This window comes from Cygnus olor, chromosome 1 (assembly GCF_009769625.2).
Source record: "Cygnus olor isolate bCygOlo1 chromosome 1, bCygOlo1.pri.v2, whole genome shotgun sequence".
In the NCBI taxonomy this organism is placed as follows: Eukaryota; Metazoa; Chordata; class Aves; order Anseriformes; family Anatidae; genus Cygnus; species Cygnus olor.
The window spans coordinates 172333-195034 of record NC_049169.1 but is presented as its reverse complement, the minus strand read 5'-3'; the positions used below and the strand labels follow the sequence as shown (position 1 = coordinate 195034).

At 54.1% G+C, this 22702-nt stretch overlaps 3 protein-coding genes across 3 annotated transcripts; all 3 read left to right on the top strand.

The window, feature by feature from the left end:
• The first annotated feature begins 4687 nt into the window (after positions 1–4687).
• On the top strand, positions 4688–21978 carry LOC121063777 (acrosin-like). The gene is made up of 5 exons (XM_040544605.1): positions 4688–5789; positions 6054–6319; positions 6602–6747; positions 7218–7566; positions 21782–21978. Exons 1-5 carry the CDS (start codon positions 5611–5613, stop codon positions 21790–21792), a joined length of 951 nt encoding a protein of 316 aa, XP_040400539.1. The 5' UTR covers positions 4688–5610; the 3' UTR covers positions 21793–21978.
• Positions 11184–16251, top strand: ARSA (arylsulfatase A). The gene is made up of 8 exons (XM_040544579.1): positions 11184–11518; positions 11841–12081; positions 12574–12792; positions 13289–13458; positions 13931–14055; positions 14227–14354; positions 14803–14905; positions 15012–16251. Exons 1-8 carry the CDS (start codon positions 11262–11264, stop codon positions 15311–15313), a joined length of 1545 nt encoding a protein of 514 aa, XP_040400513.1. The 5' UTR covers positions 11184–11261; the 3' UTR covers positions 15314–16251.
• Positions 16304–21978, top strand: LOC121063774 (acrosin-like). The gene is made up of 5 exons (XM_040544594.1): positions 16304–19512; positions 19813–20010; positions 20276–20541; positions 20824–20969; positions 21442–21978. Exons 1-5 carry the CDS (start codon positions 19412–19414, stop codon positions 21790–21792), a joined length of 1062 nt encoding a protein of 353 aa, XP_040400528.1. The 5' UTR covers positions 16304–19411; the 3' UTR covers positions 21793–21978.
• Positions 21979–22702: the final 724 nt, after the last annotated feature.

Below are 22702 nucleotides of genomic sequence, written 5' to 3'. Positions count from 1 at the left end.
GTCAGTCCCTGCCATGCTCTCTCCCATGTCATCTCTTCCGACACCATGGTCCTGGCTCGCATGGCCCCATCACTGTTTGCGTGACCTAGGAAGGCTCCAAACTGACAGCTAGGGACAAAGTTGCCCCCAAGGCAAGGGAGGCCAAGCACCTTGCTCTAGGTGCAGGCCTGCCCCACAGTGCCAGGCTGAGTGTGGACACGCTCACCAGAGGCACAGACAAAGTGTCCAGTGAGATGGTGTGAGAAGCCCAGTGCAACCAGCCTGCTCTCTGGGGTGGGGAGGCAACAGAAAGTGTGACAAACAGTGAAACGGGGGCAGGTACCCAGCTCTGCATAGGCAGGCAGGTGAGGATGGCTTCCAGCATGACACAGTGCAGGACGTTCTGCAGGCAGTGGCCACACGCACCTTGAGACTGAGCATGGAGTGACTCTTATTGGAGAGGAACTTTCTCGTGTGCTCAGACAGAACCATGCTGTAAGCTTGTTTCATTTTAACCTTTCATTTTCAGGCTGCTGTGTGGTTGAGATGACAACCCAGGCACTAGTTCTGTGGAGCTAAGAGGATGTTCAGCCTCTCTGGGAAGACTTACCCAGACATGAAGGGTGGCAAAAGCTGCATCCATCACTCTGTGCTCATGGAGGTGGACACCATTGCTCTTAGAAAGCTCTGAGGAAAGAGAAACCCTCCTGCAGGGTGAAAATGCACCTGACACAGCCCTGGATCAAGATAGGAAAGACATCAGACCCTTCTCTGAGTCCCAACAGCAAGGAGTGTCATCCCATTCCCACACTGCAGCCAGCCCCCAGGGTTAGGCCCCTCCATGACTCCAGCACCCTGGTCTCCTCTTCAGCCCAGTAGGATCTGGGCAGGTGGCTACCCAGTTGTTCTGGGCTTTGGGAGCCTCCACAGAGGCCATGCAAACATAGTGGCCCTTCACCTTGCCATAGCCATCCCATTGTTCTGCAGCCCAGGATAGTTTCAACCAGCTGCACCCCACTTGTCAGCTCTGGCAGGTATCGGCTTCCCTGGCACAGCTTATACAAAAATTCAGCCTTGAAATGGGTGTAGATGAGAGGTGCCAGGTGCCAGGGCAGGATGGGACAGCCAGGATTTATAAAGTGGAAATTGTGTTTAACCATTCTGATAATCTTGTACAATGAGATGACTGCGTTGGTGGATGAAGGAGAGCAGTGGATGTTGCTCACTTTCACTTGAATAATGTTTTTCACACTGTCTCCCAACACCTTTGTAGGCAAGCTGACAAAGTATAGATTAGAAAAGTGGAATATGAGGTGGGCTGAAAACTGACTGATGGGCTGAGCCCAGATGTTGGTAAACAGCAGCATCAAGTCCAGCTGGAGGACAGTAACTAGTGATGTTGTTTTACTGTGAGAGTGACTGGGAAATGGCACTTTGGAGTTTTGGAGTCTCTGTCCTTAGAGATACACAAAATCTGACTGGTCACGGTCCTGGGCAACCTGCTCTGGGTGGCCCTACTTGAGCAGGTTGGGGTCCCTTCAGAGGTCCCTTCCAACAATTTCCAGGGGTCCCTTCCAACCTCGACCACTCTGATTTTGTGACAGCTTCTCACAGCACTGTCCTTCCTTGCCAAGGTGAGCCGGCCACTCCATGACTCCTGGTGCCCCACATGCTTATGCAAGGGAATGGTTCTTCAGAGATTTTTCTAGCCCTGGGGGCAGGCAGTTGTGCTTTTCGTCACAGAACACAGCATAACTGCTTTGCTGTTGCTCTGCAAGCTGTATGCATGCAGAGGCAAGGGCTCCATCCTGAGACAGTTTGTTCTGCATGACCAGCAGCCCAGCAGCGTTCTCCACCACACGGATCATCCCTGCCACCCAGCCCACAGCATAAGCATGCAGATGGAAAGTAGCAGACATGGTCTATGGAAAATAATGTCAGGAACAGGATCGAAGAGACCCAGCAGGAGACTCCAGCTGGCATGTGAGGGGTGGTACTGGGCTGAAGAGGGACATCCCAGATCCATCTGCCACCTGGAAGCTGCAGGATGTCTGCCCAGAACCACCCCCCGCCCAGGAACAGTGAGGCCATCTGCTGGGGACAATCTCTGCCACGTCCTCACACTGGCATAGCAGGACATTGGTCTAGGACCAGGGCTCCCCACGTCAGGAAGCAGCAGTAACTCTGGCCATTCTCCTGGGAGGGATACAGACTTTTCTGAACATCATCCCTCTTCCCATGCCCCCTGAAGATAGCCCCTCCACACACATATCTCACTTGTGCGATTCTGCATCCCTGCTGCTCAGGCAGCAATCATCCACATGCCCTGTGCACTCCAGGCTATGGCTGCATGTGCTGTTGGTACATTGGTCCCCATTCTGGGGACTCACTTAACTTCTTGTTTATCTACAGGGCCTGGCCCCCTGTGGACAGAGGACTTTGCTTGCTTCTAGCCCTGCCTATAGTCACTGGGTTTTTGCAGTGCTCTGCATAACCAGCACACCAAAGCAACACATATAAGTTCTCCAAACAGCCCAAGCTAGTCAATGTCCCTGGGACCCCATTTCACAGCACCCACCCTTCTGCTAGTTGCAGCACCTTGAACATTACTCCAGCCTAATGATGAGCCCTGCATCCCATCCACCACTCTACAGCACCCTCTTGCTGCTCTGCTTCACCAGCAAAAGACTCCTAGACCTTCAGAAACAGGCAACTTGAAGCACAAAGAAGAGAGCTGGCTGTTATGCAAGAGATTTCCAAGTGCTCTCTCATGAAATGTGACTGTCCATGTAGCTGCACTCAGCTTCACAATAGTGCCACGTGAACACTGATGCTTGGGGCAGAGAAGGGACCAGAGCCTGTCATTGGTGGAGCAGTTTCCTCACCTCTTTTCTGTGGATGTCCAAATTTCCCTCACACCCCACCTGCTCTGCCTAGCAGACCTTTGTCCTTGCAGTTCACAGCCCTCAAACTCTACGGCAAGTTTTCCCCTGTGTCTCAGCACCAGGCAGGCTCAGGGACATGCTCCTGTCCCTTCAGCACCAATGTCATGCACCAGTGACAGCACCCCTACCATCAGTGCAGCATGGGTGAGACCCAGCTATGAGGCAGCAGCATCGAGCTGGCTCAGAGGCAGCTTTGTGCATAGGGAGGCACAGGCAGGGTGTGAAACAGTGCTGAAGAGGATCAGCAGCAGCTGCTGCCAGGCCCACCAGCCTTGGCAGGTGGAGGATGAGAGAGATGCAAGAAGGCTGTTCCAGAGGTGCAACCCAAGCTCTGGGAGCTGTTCCCCTGCATGTGCAGAACAGGAATGCTGCCCACACCCCACACCTACCCCGAGGCTGTCCTCTCCACTCCTTGGTGCTCTCCACCTCCCCCACTGCAAAGCTCCTTACCTCCCACCCCTCCGCTGCATTGACATTTTAAACCACAAACCCTGGAGAAGAGGAATATTGCAGTCAGGGGTGCCCAGAGCTCCGTCGGCATCAGAAGTACCAAGGGCAGTGCCCATGCCGTTCTCACTCCTGCTCTGCCATCCCTGCAGCTCCTGCTAGCCCAGCCCGGTCCTGGCAGTCCCGGTGAGACTGCCACCCTGAAAGGAAGCTGGTGCGAGGACCTCCCTCGTCCCCTCCTTCCAGGAGGGAACAGGGCTCATCAAAACGGCAAGTGGCCCTAGGACCTGAGATCAAAGTTCACAAAGGACACAGGAGGTGTCTGGTTCCCCCCGCAAAGCCCGGAGCAGCAGCGGCTCCAGCTCCCCGCGATGCGCATCCCGCACGCTCCCGCCGCCCCGGCCGACTGCCGCCCGTCCGCCCGGGGAATTGGGTGCCCCGGGCCGCGCCGGCAGTGGGGTGGCAGCGGGGGTGTCCCCGGGAGGACAACTTCCCACCCCCAGCATGGGGAGACAAGGGGGGACAGCCCCCCCCCGGCACGGTCCGCCGAGGGAAGAGGAACACAGCCCTCCCGCACCACGGGGCCGGGACCCCGCGACGGGCGGCGGCGACCCCTGGCGGCACGGTCCGCGTGTGCGCAAGGACGCGGACAGACGGGGACACACAGCGCACCCCCGCAAACACAGGTTGCACATCAACACGGCCGCACCCCCACAGGTACACAGACTGCACACCAACACGCACACGCAGCAACCCAACACGCATGCATGCACGTGGACCGCACACCAACACGTGTATAACAAACACTATGCACGCTATCACACGCTGCACACCAATAGCTGCACACATACACATGCACATGCAGACAGCATGCCAACACGTACACACACAGTCTGACTGCATATCAACACACAGAGTATGACTGCAAACTAACACACACACATTCTGCACACCAATACACACACACGCACAAACACACTGCACGTCAGCACACACACACCAATACACATTGCACACCAGCACCAAGTAATGTGCACAGAGTGCACATACAAATCTCTTGTACAATATGGAAAGCAGGCACACATGGCATGCACACATTAATCTGAGAATGCATATTCACATTCTGCACACACAAATCACCTATGCCACAATGAATGTGTACAAGGTGCACTCACACGATGTGTGTACATAGATAAAGAGTGCACCCATTCAGAGTGCAAGCATGCCTGGTATGTGCACACTCGGAGTGGACACCACCAAAAGGCACATCAGCACATCTGTGTACTCATGCATGGACATGACATGCATCACCAGGATTCATTGAAACTGCATGTCACTCACTGCTCATCTGCCACAGCTGTATCCAGCCTAGTTCCACAGCGCTCAAACATGCATACTGTCTACAGTAGCTGTGTGCTGTGGTGTGTGTCTTTGGGGAGAACCTGCTGGTAAGCAGCTGCAGAGAGCAGGGTGGCAGTGAACTTCCCACACAGGTTACAAAATCACGCTTTGGTGTCTCCTGCTAGCTGTCAGCAGGCAGTGCTTGGAGCCATGAGCTGTGCCTGCCATGTGGCCTGCACACGCTCATGACACCAGAAGAGCATTCAGGGGGTGTCTGTCAGGGGAGCCCAAGCCCAGCTTCCACCTCCTTTCCTGCCTGGAACCCCCCCATGCAGCCACCCAGGTGGCACTGGCACAGCCGTGCCCAGCACCCGGAACCAGGGGCTCTGTGACATCGGCATTGGTGCTGAGGGCTCCGTGGGCAACGCGGGCACCACACCACGATCGGCTGCTGTGTTGGTCGTGACAAGCCCAGGGCATGAGCAGCTGCCTCTTGCCACAGGGAGTGATGAATGTGCTGCCCCTCCTCCTGCTGCTGGCCATGTGCTGGCCTGTGCAAGGCACATCAAGCAACTGTGTGTGAGTAGCCTGAGGCTTTGGGAGGGAGCCTGGGGGGACCCTTATGGAGTTCACTGGAGGACGTCCCCTGTAGCCACACCAGAGCTTCCAAGACCCCATGGGGGAAGCTTGATGCCTCACCGGCACCCAGGCTGCTGGCACAACTCATCTGCAGGGCTAAAGCAGAAATGGGCATGGTCAGAGACAACCCAGGGGCCCCACTATCCACACGGTGCCTCATGGGGAAAGAAGGTGGCTCACCTTCAGCGTGAACAGAGCACAGGAAAGGTGAGCAAGGCAGTAAAGAGTTTCTGATTACAGGACCTGTGGGCTCCGGCCCATGGCCGATCACTACGGCATGATGCGCGTCGTGGGTGGCACGAATGCCCAGCCAGGGGCCTGGCCCTGGATCGTCAGCATCCAGAATCCCTGGTATTCAGGCGTTGGGCATGTATGTGGAGGGTCCCTCATCAGCCCACAGTGGGTCCTCACAGCAGCACACTGCTTCGATAATGCAAGGTAAGGGCCCATCTGTTTCCCTGCAATATGGCCGGTGCCTGGGCACTGCAAACCCAGCTGAGGGACTGCTTGTGAGAAGGCTTGGCTCATGCCAAGCTTCCTAGCAGCCTCCACATCAATGTTCCTTGTGCCCAAAGCATACAAGGGCCATTACAACCCTCATAGCATTGCTTTCCTTTTTATAAAGCAGAGATCAGGGAACTGCTGGGCTGCTACAGCACATGGCTCTGCATCCCTCTGATCCCTTTCTCTGTCTCCTTCCAGTTATGTCATGATGTGGCGTGTGGTGATCGGTGCCAACCGGTTGACTCAGCTGGGCCCTGAGGTTGAAGTGCGCAATATTAAGCGGCTGGTGATTCATGAATACTATAGAAATATCAAAACAGGGCACGACGTTGCACTGCTGGAATTGGACCAACCTGTCCAGTGCAGCCAATATATACAACTTGCCTGCGTGCCTGACGCCTCGCTGAGAGTGTCAGAGCTGTCAACCTGCTACATCAGTGGTTGGGGTTCCACAGAGGAAAGATGTGAGTTCCCAAAAACACTGCTGTCCAGAGTGAAAGTTTAGCGTGCTGGGGAGACGGGTTGGGCTTACCTGATGGCAGAGGCACAACCCAGGGTCAAGCCATGGGGAAGTACACCTACAGAGAGGTGGGCCAGACCCATCTCCCAAAGCAAGACAGAAGGGAAACATAAGCACAGTGCCTCTCAAGACACAAAGCCAAGACTTAGGGAAGGGGTTCACCCAGGCAGGGGGGAAAAGAACTGGCAATGAGTTGCTGGATGCCAGTTCCTCTATCTGCTCGCAGCTGGACGATCTCCCGATGTCCTGCAGGAGGCCATGGTCCATCTCATTGACATCAAACTCTGCAACAGCAGCCGGTGGTATAGAGGGGCCATCAAGACCCACAACTTGTGTGCTGGTTATATGCAGGGTGGCATCGACACCTGCCAGGTAGGAGCATGCTACAAGTCAACACACTGCCATGTGGGTAGCCCTGACGTACCTGCCCAAACGAACACCAGCACATGCAAGCCACCCTTCTAGCTCTGGGTCCCCACCACTTCTGGAGCTCACCTCTCCTTTCCCACCTCCAGGTCCTTGCCAAGGTTCCCCTTGTCCCATATCTCCAAGACTGCCCAGAGAGCCCATGCAATGTTCTTGGTGCCCAGTAGACCCACACCTGGAACACCCTTCTTCCCACAGCCGGGACTGTTGCACAGGAGACATGAGAGAGAGAGAGAGAGAGACCTACCTTCCATGCCCATGACCTCCTCCCAGAAAAGCCACTGTAGGCTCCAGAACCCAAGCAGAGGTTTTCTGTGCTGTGAATACAGCTCTGGGAGGAGCTGGGAGAGAGGAGCCAGCTCTTCTGCTGACAGCGGACACCTAGTAACACCTTAGGCTTCTCTCCTCCACTGCAGGGTGACAGCGGTGGTCCTCTCGTGTGCAAAGATAACACTGCTGACTACTTCTGGCTCGTTGGTGTGACCAGCTGGGGGACAGGCTGTGGTAGAATGCGTCGGCCTGGAGTATATGCCTCCACTCAGCACTTTTACGAATGGATCCTGGTACAGATGGGACTGCACACAAGAGTACGAACCTCTCCAACATCACGGGATTGGAGTCATTTTCTCACTGCCTCCACTCCTTTCCAGAGGCCAAGGCCAATACCAACACAAACAAGCAAGATTAACGCCTGCCCTTTTCCACTTCAGAAACTCACAGAATTCTTTACTCGGGTGCAGGAGCTCCTGTATGCCCTAAGGGGAAATAATGCTTGAGCAGCAGGCTGAGCATGATCCAGTGCAGGCTACAGTGTACTATAACCATTTTCTTCAGGGGCAGTATCTGGTGACCCAAAGGCAGCCCCAGTGCCAAAGGCCTGCTCTGTCCCGCCCACTCTCCTCTAGTTTTACTTACTCAAATATACTTAGTTCAAGAAATAAAGCTGCCTATTTTCACAGCTAACTATGCCTCATCCCAATTCAATCTCCTGTGCAAGGCAAGGATTTCCATACGTGGCACTTGCAAAATGAGGCTGTGTGCAGACCGTGGGTCACAAAGCGGAAAGAGTCACCCAAAAAGTACAAGTAGAGACTGGGAGAAGAACTCAGTGAGGGCAGCCCTGCAGAGAAGGACTTGAGGAGCATTCAACATGAGCCAGCAGTGCACACTTGCTGCCCAGGCCAACTGCATCCTGGGCTCCATCAAAAAAGGAGTGTCCAGCAGGTGGGGGGAGGGGATTGGCCCCCTCTACTCTGCCCTTGTCAGGCCCACTTGGAGTCCTGCATCCAGGTCTGGTGCCCCCAGCACAAGAAGGATTTGGGGCTGTTAGAGTGGGTTCAGAGGAGGGCCACGAAGATGATCAAGGAGCTGGAGCACCTCTCCTGTGAAAATAGGCTGAGAGAGCTGGGGCTGTTCAGCCTAAAGAAGAGAAGGCTCCAGGGTGACCTCACTGTGGCTTTTCAGTATTTAAAGAGATCTTATAAAAAAGATGGAGAGAAACTTCAGTCAGATAATGACAGGACAAAGGGAGATGGTTTTAAACTAAAAGAGGGGAGATTTAGATTAGAGGTTAGGAGGAAATTCTTCACTGTAAGGGTGGTGAGACACTGGAACAGGTTGCCCAGGGAGAAGCACAGAATCATAGAATCATTAACGTTGGAAGAGACCCCCAAGATCATCTGATCCAACCATCGCCCTACTACCAATGTCACCCACTGAACCATGTCGCTAAGCACCACGTCCAACCTTACCTTAAACACCCCCCAGGGGCAGTGACTCCACCACTCCGCTGAGCAACCTGTTTCAATGCCTGACTACTCTTTCTGAGAAGAAATGTCTCCTACTTTCCAACCTAAACTTCCCCTGGCACAACTTGAGGCCATTCCCTCTAGTCCTATCACTAGTGAGAGAAGAGTCCGACCCCCAGCTCCCCACAACTTATTTCCTTTCAGGTAGTAGATGCCCCAATCCTGCAGGTGTTCAAGACTAGGTTAGATGAGGCCCTGAGCAACCTGATCTAGTGGATGGCATCCCTGCCCATGGCAGGGGGGTTGGAACTATATGATCTTTAAGGTCCCTTCCAACCCAAGCCATTCTGTGATTCTATGATTCTATGAAGAAAGCTGAAACCATACTTGCTCAGGGAGGAGGGTGCAAGCAATGGGACAAGGGAATGCAGGTATTTACTGTAGGTATTTAATGCAGGTATTTACTGCCCAGAGGTCTTAGGGACAGCAGCTGGCAACATCAAGTGTCTCTAGAGCCTGCTACTGGTGGGGTCCTTGTGTGGGTGTGCACGCAATGCATCTGTGAACTTAAAGGTGGACTAGCTCATGCACCAGGAGATCCAGATCAGGAAAGACCCAAGGTCTGCCCCAATGAGTGGCTGAGGAGCTTGACATCCAGCCACAGCTATTACATGGACTTAATTCCCATGCTATTATTTGAAGGATATATGAATCTGCTCTGCCTATGAATCAAGGGAATAAAGCTGCATGTATGTTTCACTACTGAACACCAGTCCTGATAACTGGAGAGGCAGAAAAGTTCTGGGTTGTGTTTTTTGTACTATGTGGGTGCTGGTAAAGGCATTGCTTCTTTTGCACACGAGCACAACATACAAACAGAGACTAGACACAGACACACACAGTGTATGCACACCCAATATGCATATGCACAGTGTGCACCCACCTGCTTACCCGCATGCATGCACACACTGCATCCAAAGTGGTACGTGCATATGCAGAGCACACTCCCAACACATGTGGGGCTGCTCTCAAACATACAACTAGCAAGCACCCCACAAGCTCACAATCCACGCTCATGCACTCAGCCTGTAAAATCTACCCTTACCATTCCCAACCACAACGTGCCTGCATGTGTCCTTGCAGAGTGGGCTCCCACAGCAATGCAGCAGTCACTTGGACCTCCCCTTCTAAGCCCAGCCACACGGACACTGTTCATCTGTATGTTCTACCCCTGCTTGCTGGCATTGGTGCAGCCTGAGGCAGTCACACAGTGCCTTGCTTGGCTCCGTACAACTATGTCACCTGTGCACAGTGCACACAGTCCCACATGTCCTTCCCTGTTCCTTGTCCGGTTCCTGAAACTCTGTCCTCATGTCGTGCCCTTCCAGAGCTCAGAACTGCAGTTGTTCTCCTCCCCTCAGCATCCTGCCCGCCATCCCCTTGTGCCACAGTCACCATGGCCAGGCACTGCAGGGCAACCACTGCAATGCCCTATGAATGAAGTAGGCTACATGAATTATACAGCAGCTTTGCCTCCTGATGCAGTACCAGCCCCCTTGCTCTGCCTCTTGGCCCTGAATAATTTGTGGCAGTGAACACAGCAGAAGCAGCAGCCCGAGCGCCCTACTTGTGCCAGGGCCAGGCCTTCAGGAGGCACAAGGTGACACACGTGGGAAGGCCAGGAGCTATACCAGCAGTCTGAACTGTTGAGAATAGGGAGTGATGGGAAGCTAAGTTCCCAAGCAAATTATAAAGTGGTTGTAAAAGTGGGATGGGTCTTAGGAAGTGCTGACTAGTAATTATGGCAAAATCCAGAATAGATTGATTACACAGGCTGAATACAAAATATGGTGTATTCACATAACAACATCCAGACTAGGACTTTAGCCAGTTTTACACCTGCTTTGTTTTTGGGTGAAAGTCCTCACCTCTGTCTGCTGTGTGGTTAACCCCATCCCACCACCAGTACATCTGTTTGTACAAGATCTCTGGTCTTGCTTTAATCTCATTTTGGGTACATTAAACAGATGGTGCTCTTCAGGGTATTAGGCCCCAATTCCTTTTCAGTGCCTGTCTTCTGAATTTTCTCGTTTTCAAAAGCAGGCACAGCAACAGTCTTCTCAGGTGCAGAACTCCCACCACAGAATTACTATTGCTCTTTGCATGGTCCCTTCCTTATTCTGATTGTAAGTCATTGACCGTTAGGGATACAAGCTTCTGTGTTCCAAGCGCTGCCAGCAGCTCTTATTCGTAAACATGAAATTCTGTCATTGCTGTACATATACACACTTCACTTGAGAAGCACCAGGACTCCCACAGGGCCTAGTCTGCCCTGAATGAAGCTCACTCTATCGATTTTGTGCCCTGCAGGCACCCGGGGAGAAGCCAGGTCACTTCTCCTTCCAGACAGCGGGCACCTGGGAGCAGAGGCCTGGGCCAGCCGGCCAGGGCACATACAGCCCGGACCCCGCTCGCCGCCTCCCTCCGAGGTGCTCACCTCCCCCCCAGGCAGCCTCACGGCGGCCCGGCCTCAGCCCGCGAGCAGCACCAGGGCCGGGCCGGGCCCGCTCCCTTCGGCCGCGGGCCGGCTGTGGGACGCCCCCGGCCGCCACCGCCCCGGCATGCCCTGCGGCGCGGCTGGGTCACGTGGCTGGCCGCGCGGGTCAGGTGAGCGCCCGCCCGGCACAGCCCGCGCGGGGCGGCGGCAGCGCCATGGGGCCGGGGCGCCGGGTCCCGCTGCGGGCCCTGCTGCTGGCCCTGCTCCTGGCGGCGGCCCTGCGCGGGGCGGCCAGCGCCCTGCCCAGCGCCCTGCCCAGCTTCGTCCTGCTGCTGGCAGACGACCTGGGCTTCGGGGATCTGGGGAGCTACGGGCACCCTTCTTCCGCCACGCCCAACCTGGACCGGATGGCTTCTCGGGGGCTGCGGTTCACCAGCTTCTACAGCAGCGCCCCGGTGTGCAGCCCGTCCCGGTACGGGAGCTGCCGCGGGGCGGGGGGAGGCATCGAGGCGGCGCTCCGCAGCGACCCGCGGTGCCGGAGGGGCAGGCGGTGAAGCCGCTGCGCCCCGGGAGGCGTGAAGGCGCAGCCGCGCTGTGAGGGGGCCGAGTGCGCGGCCCTGTGGCGGCAGGTGGCTGGCGGTGGCGGCTGTGAGGCCGGGGAGCCGGGGTACGAGGTCCCTAGGAGTGAGGGACCCTCTGCGGAGAAGAAGTGCGGGCCGCCGAGTGGTGTGGGGCGCGTACTGTGCTGTGCCGGCTGTCATGGCCGTCTCTTGCCTCTCTGATCTCTTCCGCAGGGCAGCCCTGCTGACAGGCCGGTTCCAGATGCGCTCTGGGGTTTACCCTGGCGTGTTTGACCCAGACTCCCGGGGAGGCCTGCCGCTGTCTGAGGTCACTGTTGCAGAGGTGCTGAAGGCCAAGGGCTATGCTACAGCCATGGTTGGCAAGTGGCACCTTGGTGTGGGCATTAACGGCTCCTTCCTGCCCATCCACCAGGGCTTTGACCACTTCTTGGGAGTGCCGTACTCCCATGACCAGGTGAGAGATGGGTCCAGCCCATGAGGGTGCATCAGGACCAGGTGGGGGGAGTGCCTCGAAGGTGAACTTTGTGTTTGAGGACGTGTAGGCTGAGTTTGTGCCTGCATGGGCAGATGGGTGTGGGTGGCCGTAGGCCAGGGAAATGGACGTTGGTGGGGAAAGACCTTCTCTGAGTTTTTCATATGGTAGAGCAGTTCTGCAGAACATAGGTAGCAGTTGTGCCTGAGGACATACACCCTTTAGTGGATTGCAGGATGGAAGGTCAGCTTCTGGGCTATAAAGAAATATCTGAACTGCTGTCAGCAGAAAGTGATACTGGTGCAGCATGGTCCTTGGATGGTGCTAGGGTGGACACAGACCCCTGGGTTTCTGAGAGTGGTTGCCCAAAGGGTTCCTGTAGGACCTGGTGGTGGGTTGCTGTGAGTCTCTTTGTCCCCTTCCATTCACTGTCCTGCAGAACAGGTGAAAGGCAGTGTTGTTTGTTCTCTCCAGGGCCCCTGTCAGAATCTCACCTGCTTCCCACCTGATACCAAGTGTTTTGGGACTTGCGATCAGAACATTGTGCCAGTCCCACTGCTCTGGAACCAAAGCATCGTGCAACAGCCAGTCTCCTTCCCTGATCTGGTGCCACTCTACAACAAATTTTCCCGGGACTTCATTGCTGACTGTGCACAAAGAGGCCTGCCCTTCCTGCTCTACTATGCCTCCCATGTAGGAGAGGGGGAGGGCTATTCCAGGTCTGAGGGTGGGGGAGGAAGCCTTTGTTCAGCTCTGGAGAGCTGGGAAGCACCTCAGCTCCTGTAGCCCTTGGGTTGTGCTGAGCAGTCAATACTTGGATGAGGGATGGGTGAACTCCCCACGCCTGGCTGACTTGGGGTCGGTGTTCCCATGTCCAGGTTCTGTGGCAGCACCATTCTGGTGATATTCTTGCATGGCCGCTTTCTGGAGCGTTGACTGTTTCCCTTGGCCAGTAGTCCATCTGGGAAACCTTACTACTGTCTGAGTCTATGCATCCTGCCCGGGACTCAGCTTCTTTGTACCATTTCTGAGAGGTGTTTCTGAAACTTGGGGGCATGCCCCTTGTTATGTCTTGGGCATTGTCACATATCTCTGTGTCCTAGCTGGGGTTTTCGCTGTCTCTGAGTGAGCTGGGAACGAAATGCAACTCCGGGAGTTTATGTAGCAACCCTCTCTGCCTTTTCTCCAGCATACACACTACCCCCAGTTTGCAAGCCAGGAGTATGCAGGACAGTCACAGCGTGGGCCATTTGGTGATGCACTTTCAGAGTTCGATGGCTCAGTGGGACAGCTGCTGCAGGCACTGCAAGAGAATGGTCTTTTGAACACAACCTTGGTGTTTTTCACCTCTGACAATGGGTGAGTGGGCTCACTGGAGGGACTTCATCCATTGATAAGACTGTACTACCATGATATGGGACCCCATTGACTGGGGCCCAAGGGACATGGTGTGGCAGTGCCAGGTGACATCCTAGTGACCTGAACTGAGTCAATGGGTGAACGCTGTTCTGCTGAGGACCTATTGCATGATCTCCTTGCTCCCATCAATCAGCTGTACCTCTCACAGGCAGAAGCTGCACTGGCTTAGGTCCAGGACTATGCAGCCTGAATATCCCCAGATTCCTTTCATGTGTGGGTGGCCTCAGTCTCTAGTGCCCTGCTCAGGTGTCTTGCACAGCTTCTTCACCCCTCCCATGCCTCCTGCCTCACAAGGCTGGAAAGGATGTCAGTGTCACTGGCACGGTGTTTCTTGTCATGGTCCCACTGGCAAGCAGTGAAGGGGTTGTGTGGACCTGTGAAACTGATGGTAGGTGGTTCTTTTCTCTCACAGCCCTTCTACCATGCGGATGGCACGTGGAGGAAGCTCTGGCCTTCTGAGATGCGGGAAGGGCACAACATATGAAGGTGGCATGCGGGAACCAGCAGTAGCGTATTGGCCAGGCCATATCACTCCAGGTGAGACTCAGCACTGCTTGTGCCTTTTGTATGCTTATACCAGCCAAGGCAGGGGTGTCATGGCAACTCAGTTGCCCTGGGACAAGCAGAGGAGAGAAGTGAGGATGGTAGGGATGAGAGTGGGATCAGGCATTTGAACCTTTCTTTGTGCCTTGCTGTCGTGGGTGGCAGGGGTGACTCATGAGCTGGCAAGCACCCTGGACATCCTGCCAACACTGACTGCCTTGGCTGGAGCGGCTCTTCCCAGCGTTACCCTGGATGGCTATGACCTCAGTCCAGTGCTGTTTGGATCAGGGAAGGTGAGTCCTGCAGGCCAGTTCTGGCTGGTGCGGTACGTGAAGGCTGGGTATGAGGCCTGAGCTATGCGCTTGATGATCAGTGCCAGCTGAGGGGTCAGGGGCTGGGGACCCATGAGCTGGGAGATTTTGTCTGGTCTGGACCATGCCATGTCTGGTCTGGACCATGCCATGGGCTTCCCTGGTCTGCTCTGGGGCACACTGTAACAACCACAACGTCTTGTGAAGCCTAGTCCCTGTGGCTGCAGTGGATGGACAGGAGCCTCTGTAGCTTTGAGCAGGGAGCAAACAGGATGCTGCTGCTCGTTAGCTTCCCCATTTTCTGGCCATGTTCTGGCTGTAGTGTCAGGGCTTCTTTGTGATTCCCTGGAGACTCTGTCTGGTCTTGTACTTGGGCTCTTGTCCAGCTTCATGGCTGCACAGACAAGATCACATCTATTGCTTCCCACAGAGTCCCCGTCAGACTATGTTCTTCTACCCACCATCCCCTGATCCGCTGCATGGCCCCTTTGCTGTCAGGCTTGGGAAGTACAAGGCCCATTACTTCACACAAGGTTAGTCCCGCCTCCCTTCTGCACGGGCAGCTTTGTGAAGTCCTGCCTGGTTCTGCTGTCAAAAGCTGAGTAGCAGCTGAGCTACACTTGGACATTTCTTTTGCAGGTTCCTTTCACAGTGATACCACCCCAGACCAAGCCTGCCATGGACTGACCCCACTGACCCATCATGTGCCACCACTGCTCTTTGACTTGGAGTCAGACCCTGCCGAGAACTATGATTTGTTGCAGAGTGCTGCAGGGCCAGAGATTTGGCAAGTCCTGAAGGACATCAAACTGCAGAAGATGCTTTTTGAACAGCACATGGAGTTTGGAGAAAGTCAAATCAGGAAGGGCAGGGATCCTGCCCTGCAACCCTGCTGCGTACCAAACTGTACTCCCAAGCCCTCCTGCTGCCACTGCTCCTAGCCTCTTGCTGCTCCATCCCCTTCTGTTGCTTCACTGTGGTGCCTATCCCAAATGCACCAGACCCTCCTCCACAACTAATCAAGCTTAGCCTTGGAGCTACCTTGGAAGTTTGGCTCAGTGACACCTCTGACAGTGTGCTGGCATAGTGAGCTGTAGGGTTGGAAGGTTACCAACCCTGCTGGGTGTGCAAGTATTTGTTGGACCTTCAAGCTGAGGTCTCTTGACAGAAACTCTGACTTGATCAGGGAGGGACCAGGATGTAGCATCATCACCAGAGCCAGCACAGCTCCTCTTAGACCATGTTTAAGATGGAGCAAAGGGCATGCCCCAGTGGAGATCTCAACTCAGTTGGAAGTATGCTGAGCAGTTGAGAGCTGCAGCATCATCACTTTCTGAGGGCTAAGGGCACAGTAAGAGAATGATGAGATGGATGGTCCTGGCGGTTTACGGGACAGGGGTCTGTACAGATACAGCAGAAGGTATATGTCTAGGTGGGAAGTCTCCTAGGGAGTTACTGAAACGTTCCTGGGGGACAATGCAGTCATAGGTCACAGCCAACATGGGTTCATGAGGGGTAGGTTCTGTTTAACAAATTTGATTTCCTTTTGTGATAAGATCACCCGTCTAGTTGATCAAGGGAAGCCAGTTGATGTAATCTTTTTGGATTTCAGTAAAGCTTTCGATACAGTTTCTCTTAGGATCCTACTGGACAAAATGTCCAGCATATACTGCTAAATAAAAACGTATGATGGGTGAACAATTGGCTGATGGGTAGGGCTCAAAGAGTTATGGTAAATGGGGTTACATCAGGCTGGTGGCCAGTCACCAATGGGGTCCCCCACAGTTCCATTTTAGGGCAAGTTCTTTTCATTTTTTTTTTCATAAACGACTTGGATGTAGGACTAGAAGGGTGTTTTGAGTAAATTTGCTGATGATACTAAACTGGGAGGAGTTGTTGACTCTGTTGGGGGTGGAAAGGCCTTGCAGAGAGATCTGGACAGATTGGAGATCTGGGCAATCACCAACCGCATGAAGTTTAACAAGAGCAAGTGCCAGGTCCTGCACCTGGGACGGAGCAACCCTGCCTATACGTACAGACTGGGCGACGAGACGCTGGAGAGCAGCCCAGCAGAGAGGGATCTGGGGGCTGTGGTTGACAGCAAGCTGAATATGAGCCAGCAGTGCGCCCTGGCAGCCAGGAGGGCCAACCGTATCCTGGGGTGCATCAAGCATGGCATTGCTAGTCAGTCGAGGGAAGGGATTGTCCTGCTCTACTCTGCGCTGGTGTGGCCTCACCTTGATTACTGTGGGCAGATTTGGGCACCACAGTACAAAAAGGAAGTGAAACTGTTGGAGAGTGTCCAGAGAAGGGCTACAAAGATGGCAAAGGGCCTAGAGGGGAAGACATATGAGGAGCGGCTGAGGTCACTTGGTCTGTTCAGCCTGTAAAAGAGGAGGCTGAGGGGAAACCTCATTGCACTGTCATCTACAGCTTCCTCATGAGGGGGAGTGGAGGGGCAGGCACCGATCTGTTCTCTTTAGGGACCAATGATAGGACCCAAGGAAATGATGTCAAGCTGTGACAGGGGAGGTTCAGGCTGGATATCTGGAAAAGGTTCTTCACTGAGAGGTTGGTCACACACTGGAACAGGCTCCCCAGGGACGTAGTCATGACACCAAGCCTGTTGGAGTTTAAGAAGCGTTTGGAATATACTCTTAGTGATATGGCCTGAATTTTTGAGTAGACCTGTGTGGTGCCAGGAGTTGGACTCGATGATTCTTGTGGGTCCCTTCCAACTTGGGATATTCTATGGTTCTATGAAGCAGCTTAGTGTATGCAGCTCAAACAAGTCTATATGACAACAAACACCTCATGACTCCAGAAGGTGGAGATGTGGCTGGCAGTTGGCAGGCCTGGTCCATCTGTAAGGTCTGTGAATGCTGGAGCTGATTGCAGTCAGGTGGGCTGCATCCAAATGACAGAAAGAGTCTCCTATTGTTCATGAGCTAGTCCAGCTTCAAGTTAACTAGTGAAATGCATGTGCACAGTGATCCCCCCAGTAGCTGGCCCTAGACATGTGGTGTTTCCAACTGCTGGGTCCCAAGGAGCTGTGATTCCTTATGGTATTACAAGTACCTGGGCCTTGTATCCACAGAAAACAAATCTTCTCTAAGGCCTTCTGTCTACTATAGGCAGATTTGGGGCACCACTTTCAGGTTAATTTTCAGACACAGCAGTTTTGAGTCCAGTTTGTTTGGAGCCCAGTTCTGGTGCTCAGCATCAAGGGTCTTAAGAGCAGCTATTCCACTTTCAGCCAGAGGCTGAATCTTGTGCTTCTCTGACATCCAAGGAACCAGGTTGCCTTTACATACATCTGCACAAGCACAGATAGCAGTAGGAAACTCCCCCACCTCTCACAAGCTTTACAGCTGCTGTTCTTCAAGTCTTCTGTTCTTACTGCATGTATCAGTACAGGCTGGGGGATGATCTGCTGGAGAGGAGCTCTGTGGAGAAGGACCTGGGGGTCCTGGTGGACGACAGGTTGACCATGAGCCAGCAGTGTGCCCTGGTGGCCAAGAAGACCAATGGGATCCTGGCGTGCATTAAAAGGAGCATGGCCAACAGGTCAAGGGAGGTGATCCTCCCCCTCTACTCTGCCCCGGTCAGGCCTCACCTGGAGTACTGTGTCCAGTTCTGGGCTCCCCGGTATAAAAAAGACAGGGATCTCCTGGAAAGAGTCTAGCGGAGGGCCACAAAGATGATACAGGGCCTGGAGCATCTTCCCTGTGAGGAAAGGCTGAGAGACCTGGGTCTGTTCAGCCTGGAGAAGAGAAGACTGAGAGGGGATCTTATCAATGTTTACAAATATCTTAAGTGTGGGAGACAGTGGAATTTGGCCAACCTCTTTTCAGTGGTTTGTGGGGACAGGACAAGGGGCAACGGCCACAAAATGGAGCACAGGAAGTTCCGCACCAACATGCGAAAGAACTTCACGGTGAGGGTGACGGAGCACTGGAACAGGCTGCCCAGGGAGGTTGTGGGGTCTCCTTCTCTGGAGATATTCAAGGCCCGTCTGGACGCCTGCCCGGGCAACCTGCTCTAGGGAACCTGCTTTGGCAGGGGGGTTGGACCCGATGATCTCTTGAGGTCCCTTCCAACCCCTACAATTCTGTGATTCTGGTGAAGTCACTGTTCTCTTCTTTCTGGGGACCCAGTCCTGCTTGGAAAAATTGCAGTCCAAGTGGCTGGCTCCAGCCTTTCTCCCATAACTTCCCAGCATTCCAGCATGCAAACAAGATACACCCATACAGCAGTAGGAAGCAGGCCGATAAGAGGCTGATGCAGTATTTAGCAAAGCCATGGAGAATGTGGAGCTGAGAGCAGGAATATCAATAGAACTACGTGTGTTTAGCCACATATAACAGACTCCGCAACTGATATTGCCAGACTAGGCCAAGAATGACAATATTACTCATTAAGATCAACAATGTGAGTCCTGCTACAGGATGTTGCTATGGCTGACATAGCCTGTGTAAGCTGTGCATTTCCACTATGAGTTGTGTAGGAAGGTTAACCCTGCTTTGGTATGCTTGGCTTATTCAGCTTACACATCACTCACTGCTCATCTGCCACAGCTGTATCCAGCCTAGTTCCACAGCGCTCAAACATGCATACTGTCTACAGTAGCTGTGTGCTGTGGTGTGTGTCTTTGGGGAGAACCTGCTGGTAAGCAGCTGCAGAGAGCAGGGTGGCAGTGAACTTCCCACACAGGTTACAAAATCACGCTTTGGTGTCTCCTGCTAGCTGTCAGCAGGCAGTGCTTGGAGCCATGAGCTGTGCCTGCCATGTGGCCTGCACACGCTCATGACACCAGAAGAGCATTCAGGGGGTGTCTGTCAGGGGAGCCCAAGCCCAGCTTCCACCTCCTTTCCTGCCTGGAACCCCCCCATGCAGCCACCCAGGTGGCACTGGCACAGCCGTGCCCAGCACCCGGAACCAGGGGCTCTGTGACATCGGCATTGGTGCTGAGGGCTCCGTGGGCAACGCGGGCACCACACCACGATCGGCTGCTGTGTTGGTCGTGACAAGCCCAGGGCATGAGCAGCTGCCTCTTGCCACAGGGAGTGATGAATGTGCTGCCCCTCCTCCTGCTGCTGGCCATGTGCTGGCCTGTGCAAGGCACATCAGGAAACTGTGGGTGAGTGGCCTGAGGCTTTGGGAGGGAGCCTGGGGGGACCCTTATGGAGTTCACTGGAGGACGTCCCCTGTAGCCACACCAGAGCTTCCAAGACCCCATGGGGGAAGCTTGATGCCTCACCGGCACCCAGGCTGCTGGCACAACTCATCTGCAGGGCTAAAGCAGAAATGGGCATGGTCAGAGACAACCCAGGGGCCCCACTATCCACACGGTGCCTCATGGGGAAAGAAGGTGGCTCACCTTCAGCGTGAACAGAGCACAGGAAAGGTGAGCAAGGCAGTAAAGAGTTTCTGATTACAGGACCTGTGGGCTCCGGCCCATGGCCGATCACTACGGCATGATGCGCGTCGTGGGTGGCACGAATGCCCAGCCAGGGGCCTGGCCCTGGATCGTCAGCATCCAGAATCCCTGGTATTCAGGCGTTGGGCATGTATGTGGAGGGTCCCTCATCAGCCCACAGTGGGTCCTCACAGCAGCACACTGCTTCGATAATGCAAGGTAAGGGCCCATCTGTTTCCCTGCAATATGGCCGGTGCCTGGGCACTGCAAAACCCAGCTGAGGGACTGCTTGTGAGAAGGCTTGGCTCATGCCAAGCTTCCTAGCAGCCTCCACATCAATGTTCCTTGTGCCCAAAGCATACAAGGGCCATTACAACCCTCATAGCATTGCTTTCCTTTTTATAAAGCAGAGATCAGGGAACTGCTGGGCTGCTACAGCACATGGCTCTGCATCCCTCTGATCCCTTTCTCTGTCTCCTTCCAGTTATGTCATGATGTGGCGTGTGGTGATCGGTGCCAACCGGTTGACTCAGCTGGGCCCTGAGGTTGAAGTGCGCAATATTAAGCGGCTGGTGATTCATGAATACTATAGAAATATCAAAACAGGGCACGACGTTGCACTGCTGGAATTGGACCAACCTGTCCAGTGCAGCCAATATATACAACTTGCCTGCGTGCCTGACGCCTCGCTGAGAGTGTCAGAGCTGTCAACCTGCTACATCAGTGGTTGGGGTTCCACAGAGGAAAGATGTGAGTTCCCAAAAACACTGCTGTCCAGAGTGAAAGTTTAGCGTGCTGGGGAGACGGGTTGGGCTTACCTGATGGCAGAGGCACAACCCAGGGTCAAGCCATGGGGAAGTACACCTACAGAGAGGTGGGCCAGACCCATTTCCCAAAGCAAGACAGATGGGAAACATAAGCACAGTGCCTCTCAAGACACAAAGCCAAGACTTAGGGAAGGGGTTCACCCAGGCAGGGGGGAAAAGAACTGGCAATGAGTTGCTGGATGCCAGTTCCTCTATCTGCTCGCAGCTGGACGATCTCCCGATGTCCTGCAGGAGGCCATGGTCCATCTCATTGACATCAAACTCTGCAACAGCAGCCGGTGGTATAGAGGGGCCATCAAGACCCACAACTTGTGTGCTGGTTATATGCAGGGTGGCATTGACACCTGCCAGGTAGGAGCATGCTACAAGTCAACACACTGCCATGTGGGTAGCCCTGACGTACCTGCCCAAACGAACACCAGCACATGCAAGCCACCCTTCTAGCTCTGGGTCCCCACCACTTCTGGAGCTCACCTCCCCTTTCCCACCTCCAGGTCCTTGCCAAGGTTCCCCTTGTCCCATATCTCCAAGACTGCCCAGAGAGCCCATGCAATGTTCTTGGTGCCCAGTAGACCCACACCTGGAACACCCTTCTTCCCACAGCCGGGACTGTTGCACAGGAGACATGAGAGAGAGAGAGAGAGAGAGACCTACCTTCCATGCCCATGACCTCCTCCCAGAAAAGCCACTGTAGGCTCCAGAACCCAAGCAGAGGTTTTCTGTGCTGTGAATACAGCTCTGGGAGGAGCTGGGAGAGAGGAGCCAGCTCTTCTGCTGACAGCGGACACCTAGTAACACCTTAGGCTTCTCTCCTCCACTGCAGGGTGACAGCGGTGGTCCTCTCGTGTGCAAAGATAACACTGCTGGCTACTTCTGGCTCGTTGGTGTGACCAGCTGGGGGACAGGCTGTGGTAGAATGCATCGGCCTGGAGTATATGTCTCCACTCAGCACTTTTACGGATGGATCCTGGTACAGATGGGACTGCATCCAGCGGAAGAGGCTACTTCAACACCACAGCCAGTCTTTGTCTCAACCACTGTTCACAGGCCAAGACCAATACCATCACAATCATCAGGCCCATTTAGATCATGTCCATTTCCACGCCAGAAACTCCTGGAATTCTTTAATTTGTTGCAGGAACTCCTGCAGGTTATAAGGGGAAATAATGCTTGAGCAGCAGGCTGAGCATGATCCAGTGCAGGCTACAGTGTACTATAACCATTTTCTTCAGGGGCAGTATCTGGTGATCCAAAGGCAGCCCCAGTGCCAAAGGCCTGCTCTGTCCCGCCCACTCTCCTCTAGTTTTACTTACTCAAATATACTTAGTTCAAGAAATAAAGCTGCCTATTTTCACAGCTAACCATGCCTCATCCCAATTCAATCTCCTGTGCAAGGCAAGGATTTCCATACTTGGCACCTGCAAAATATGCAGACCATAGGCCACAAAGGGGAAAAGAACGTGTCACCCGAAAAGGCTGAAGCCATGCCTGCTGAGGGAGGAGGGTGCCACGGGACAAGGGAATGCAGGTAGTACTGGCCCAGAGGTCTCAGGGACAGCAGCTGGCAACATCAAGTATCCCCAGACCCAGCTACTGGTGGGATCTGTGTGTGTGTGTGTGCGCACGCGCACGCAATGCATCTGTGAACTTAAAGGTGGACTAGCTCATGCACCAGGAGACTCAGATCAGGAAAGACCCAAAGCCTGCCTCAATGAGTGGCTGAGGAGCTTGACATCCAGCCACAGCTATTACATGGACTTAATTCCCATGCTATTATTTGAAGGCTATATAAATCTGCTCTGCTTATGGAGTGAAGCTGCATGCGTATTTCCCCACTGAACACCAGTCCTGATAACTTTGGAGACAGAAAATTACTGGTTTGTGTTCACGATCATCTAAGTGGTGCTTATGTTTACATGAGTGCTGGTAAGGACATTGTTCTACCGGTGTTAATCTGTTTTCCATCTGAATATGAGAGGGCCCTTCTTTACTGTGAGGGTGACAGCACTGGAACAGGTTGCCCAGAGAGGTTGTGGAGTATCCTTCTCTGGAGATATTCAAAACCTGCCTGGATGCCATCCTGC

Coding starts and splice junctions, on each gene's coding strand:
- LOC121063777 (XM_040544605.1), top strand. CDS start 5,611: ATGGCCGATCACTACGGCATGATGCGCGTCGTGGGTGGCACGAATGCC. Junction 6,320..6,601: donor GGGTTCCACAGAGGAAAGAT/GTGAGTTCCCAA, acceptor ATCTGCTCGCAG/CTGGACGATCTCCCGATGTC. Junction 6,748..7,217: donor GTGGCATCGACACCTGCCAG/GTAGGAGCATGC, acceptor CCTCCACTGCAG/GGTGACAGCGGTGGTCCTCT.
- ARSA (XM_040544579.1), top strand. CDS start 11,262: ATGGGGCCGGGGCGCCGGGTCCCGCTGCGGGCCCTGCTGCTGGCCCTG. Junction 12,082..12,573: donor TGCCGTACTCCCATGACCAG/GTGAGAGATGGG, acceptor TGTTCTCTCCAG/GGCCCCTGTCAGAATCTCAC. Junction 13,459..13,930: donor TTTTTCACCTCTGACAATGG/GTGAGTGGGCTC, acceptor TTTCTCTCACAG/CCCTTCTACCATGCGGATGG.
- LOC121063774 (XM_040544594.1), top strand. CDS start 19,412: ATGAGCAGCTGCCTCTTGCCACAGGGAGTGATGAATGTGCTGCCCCTC. Junction 19,513..19,812: donor GGCACATCAGGAAACTGTGG/GTGAGTGGCCTG, acceptor TTCTGATTACAG/GACCTGTGGGCTCCGGCCCA. Junction 20,970..21,441: donor GTGGCATTGACACCTGCCAG/GTAGGAGCATGC, acceptor CCTCCACTGCAG/GGTGACAGCGGTGGTCCTCT.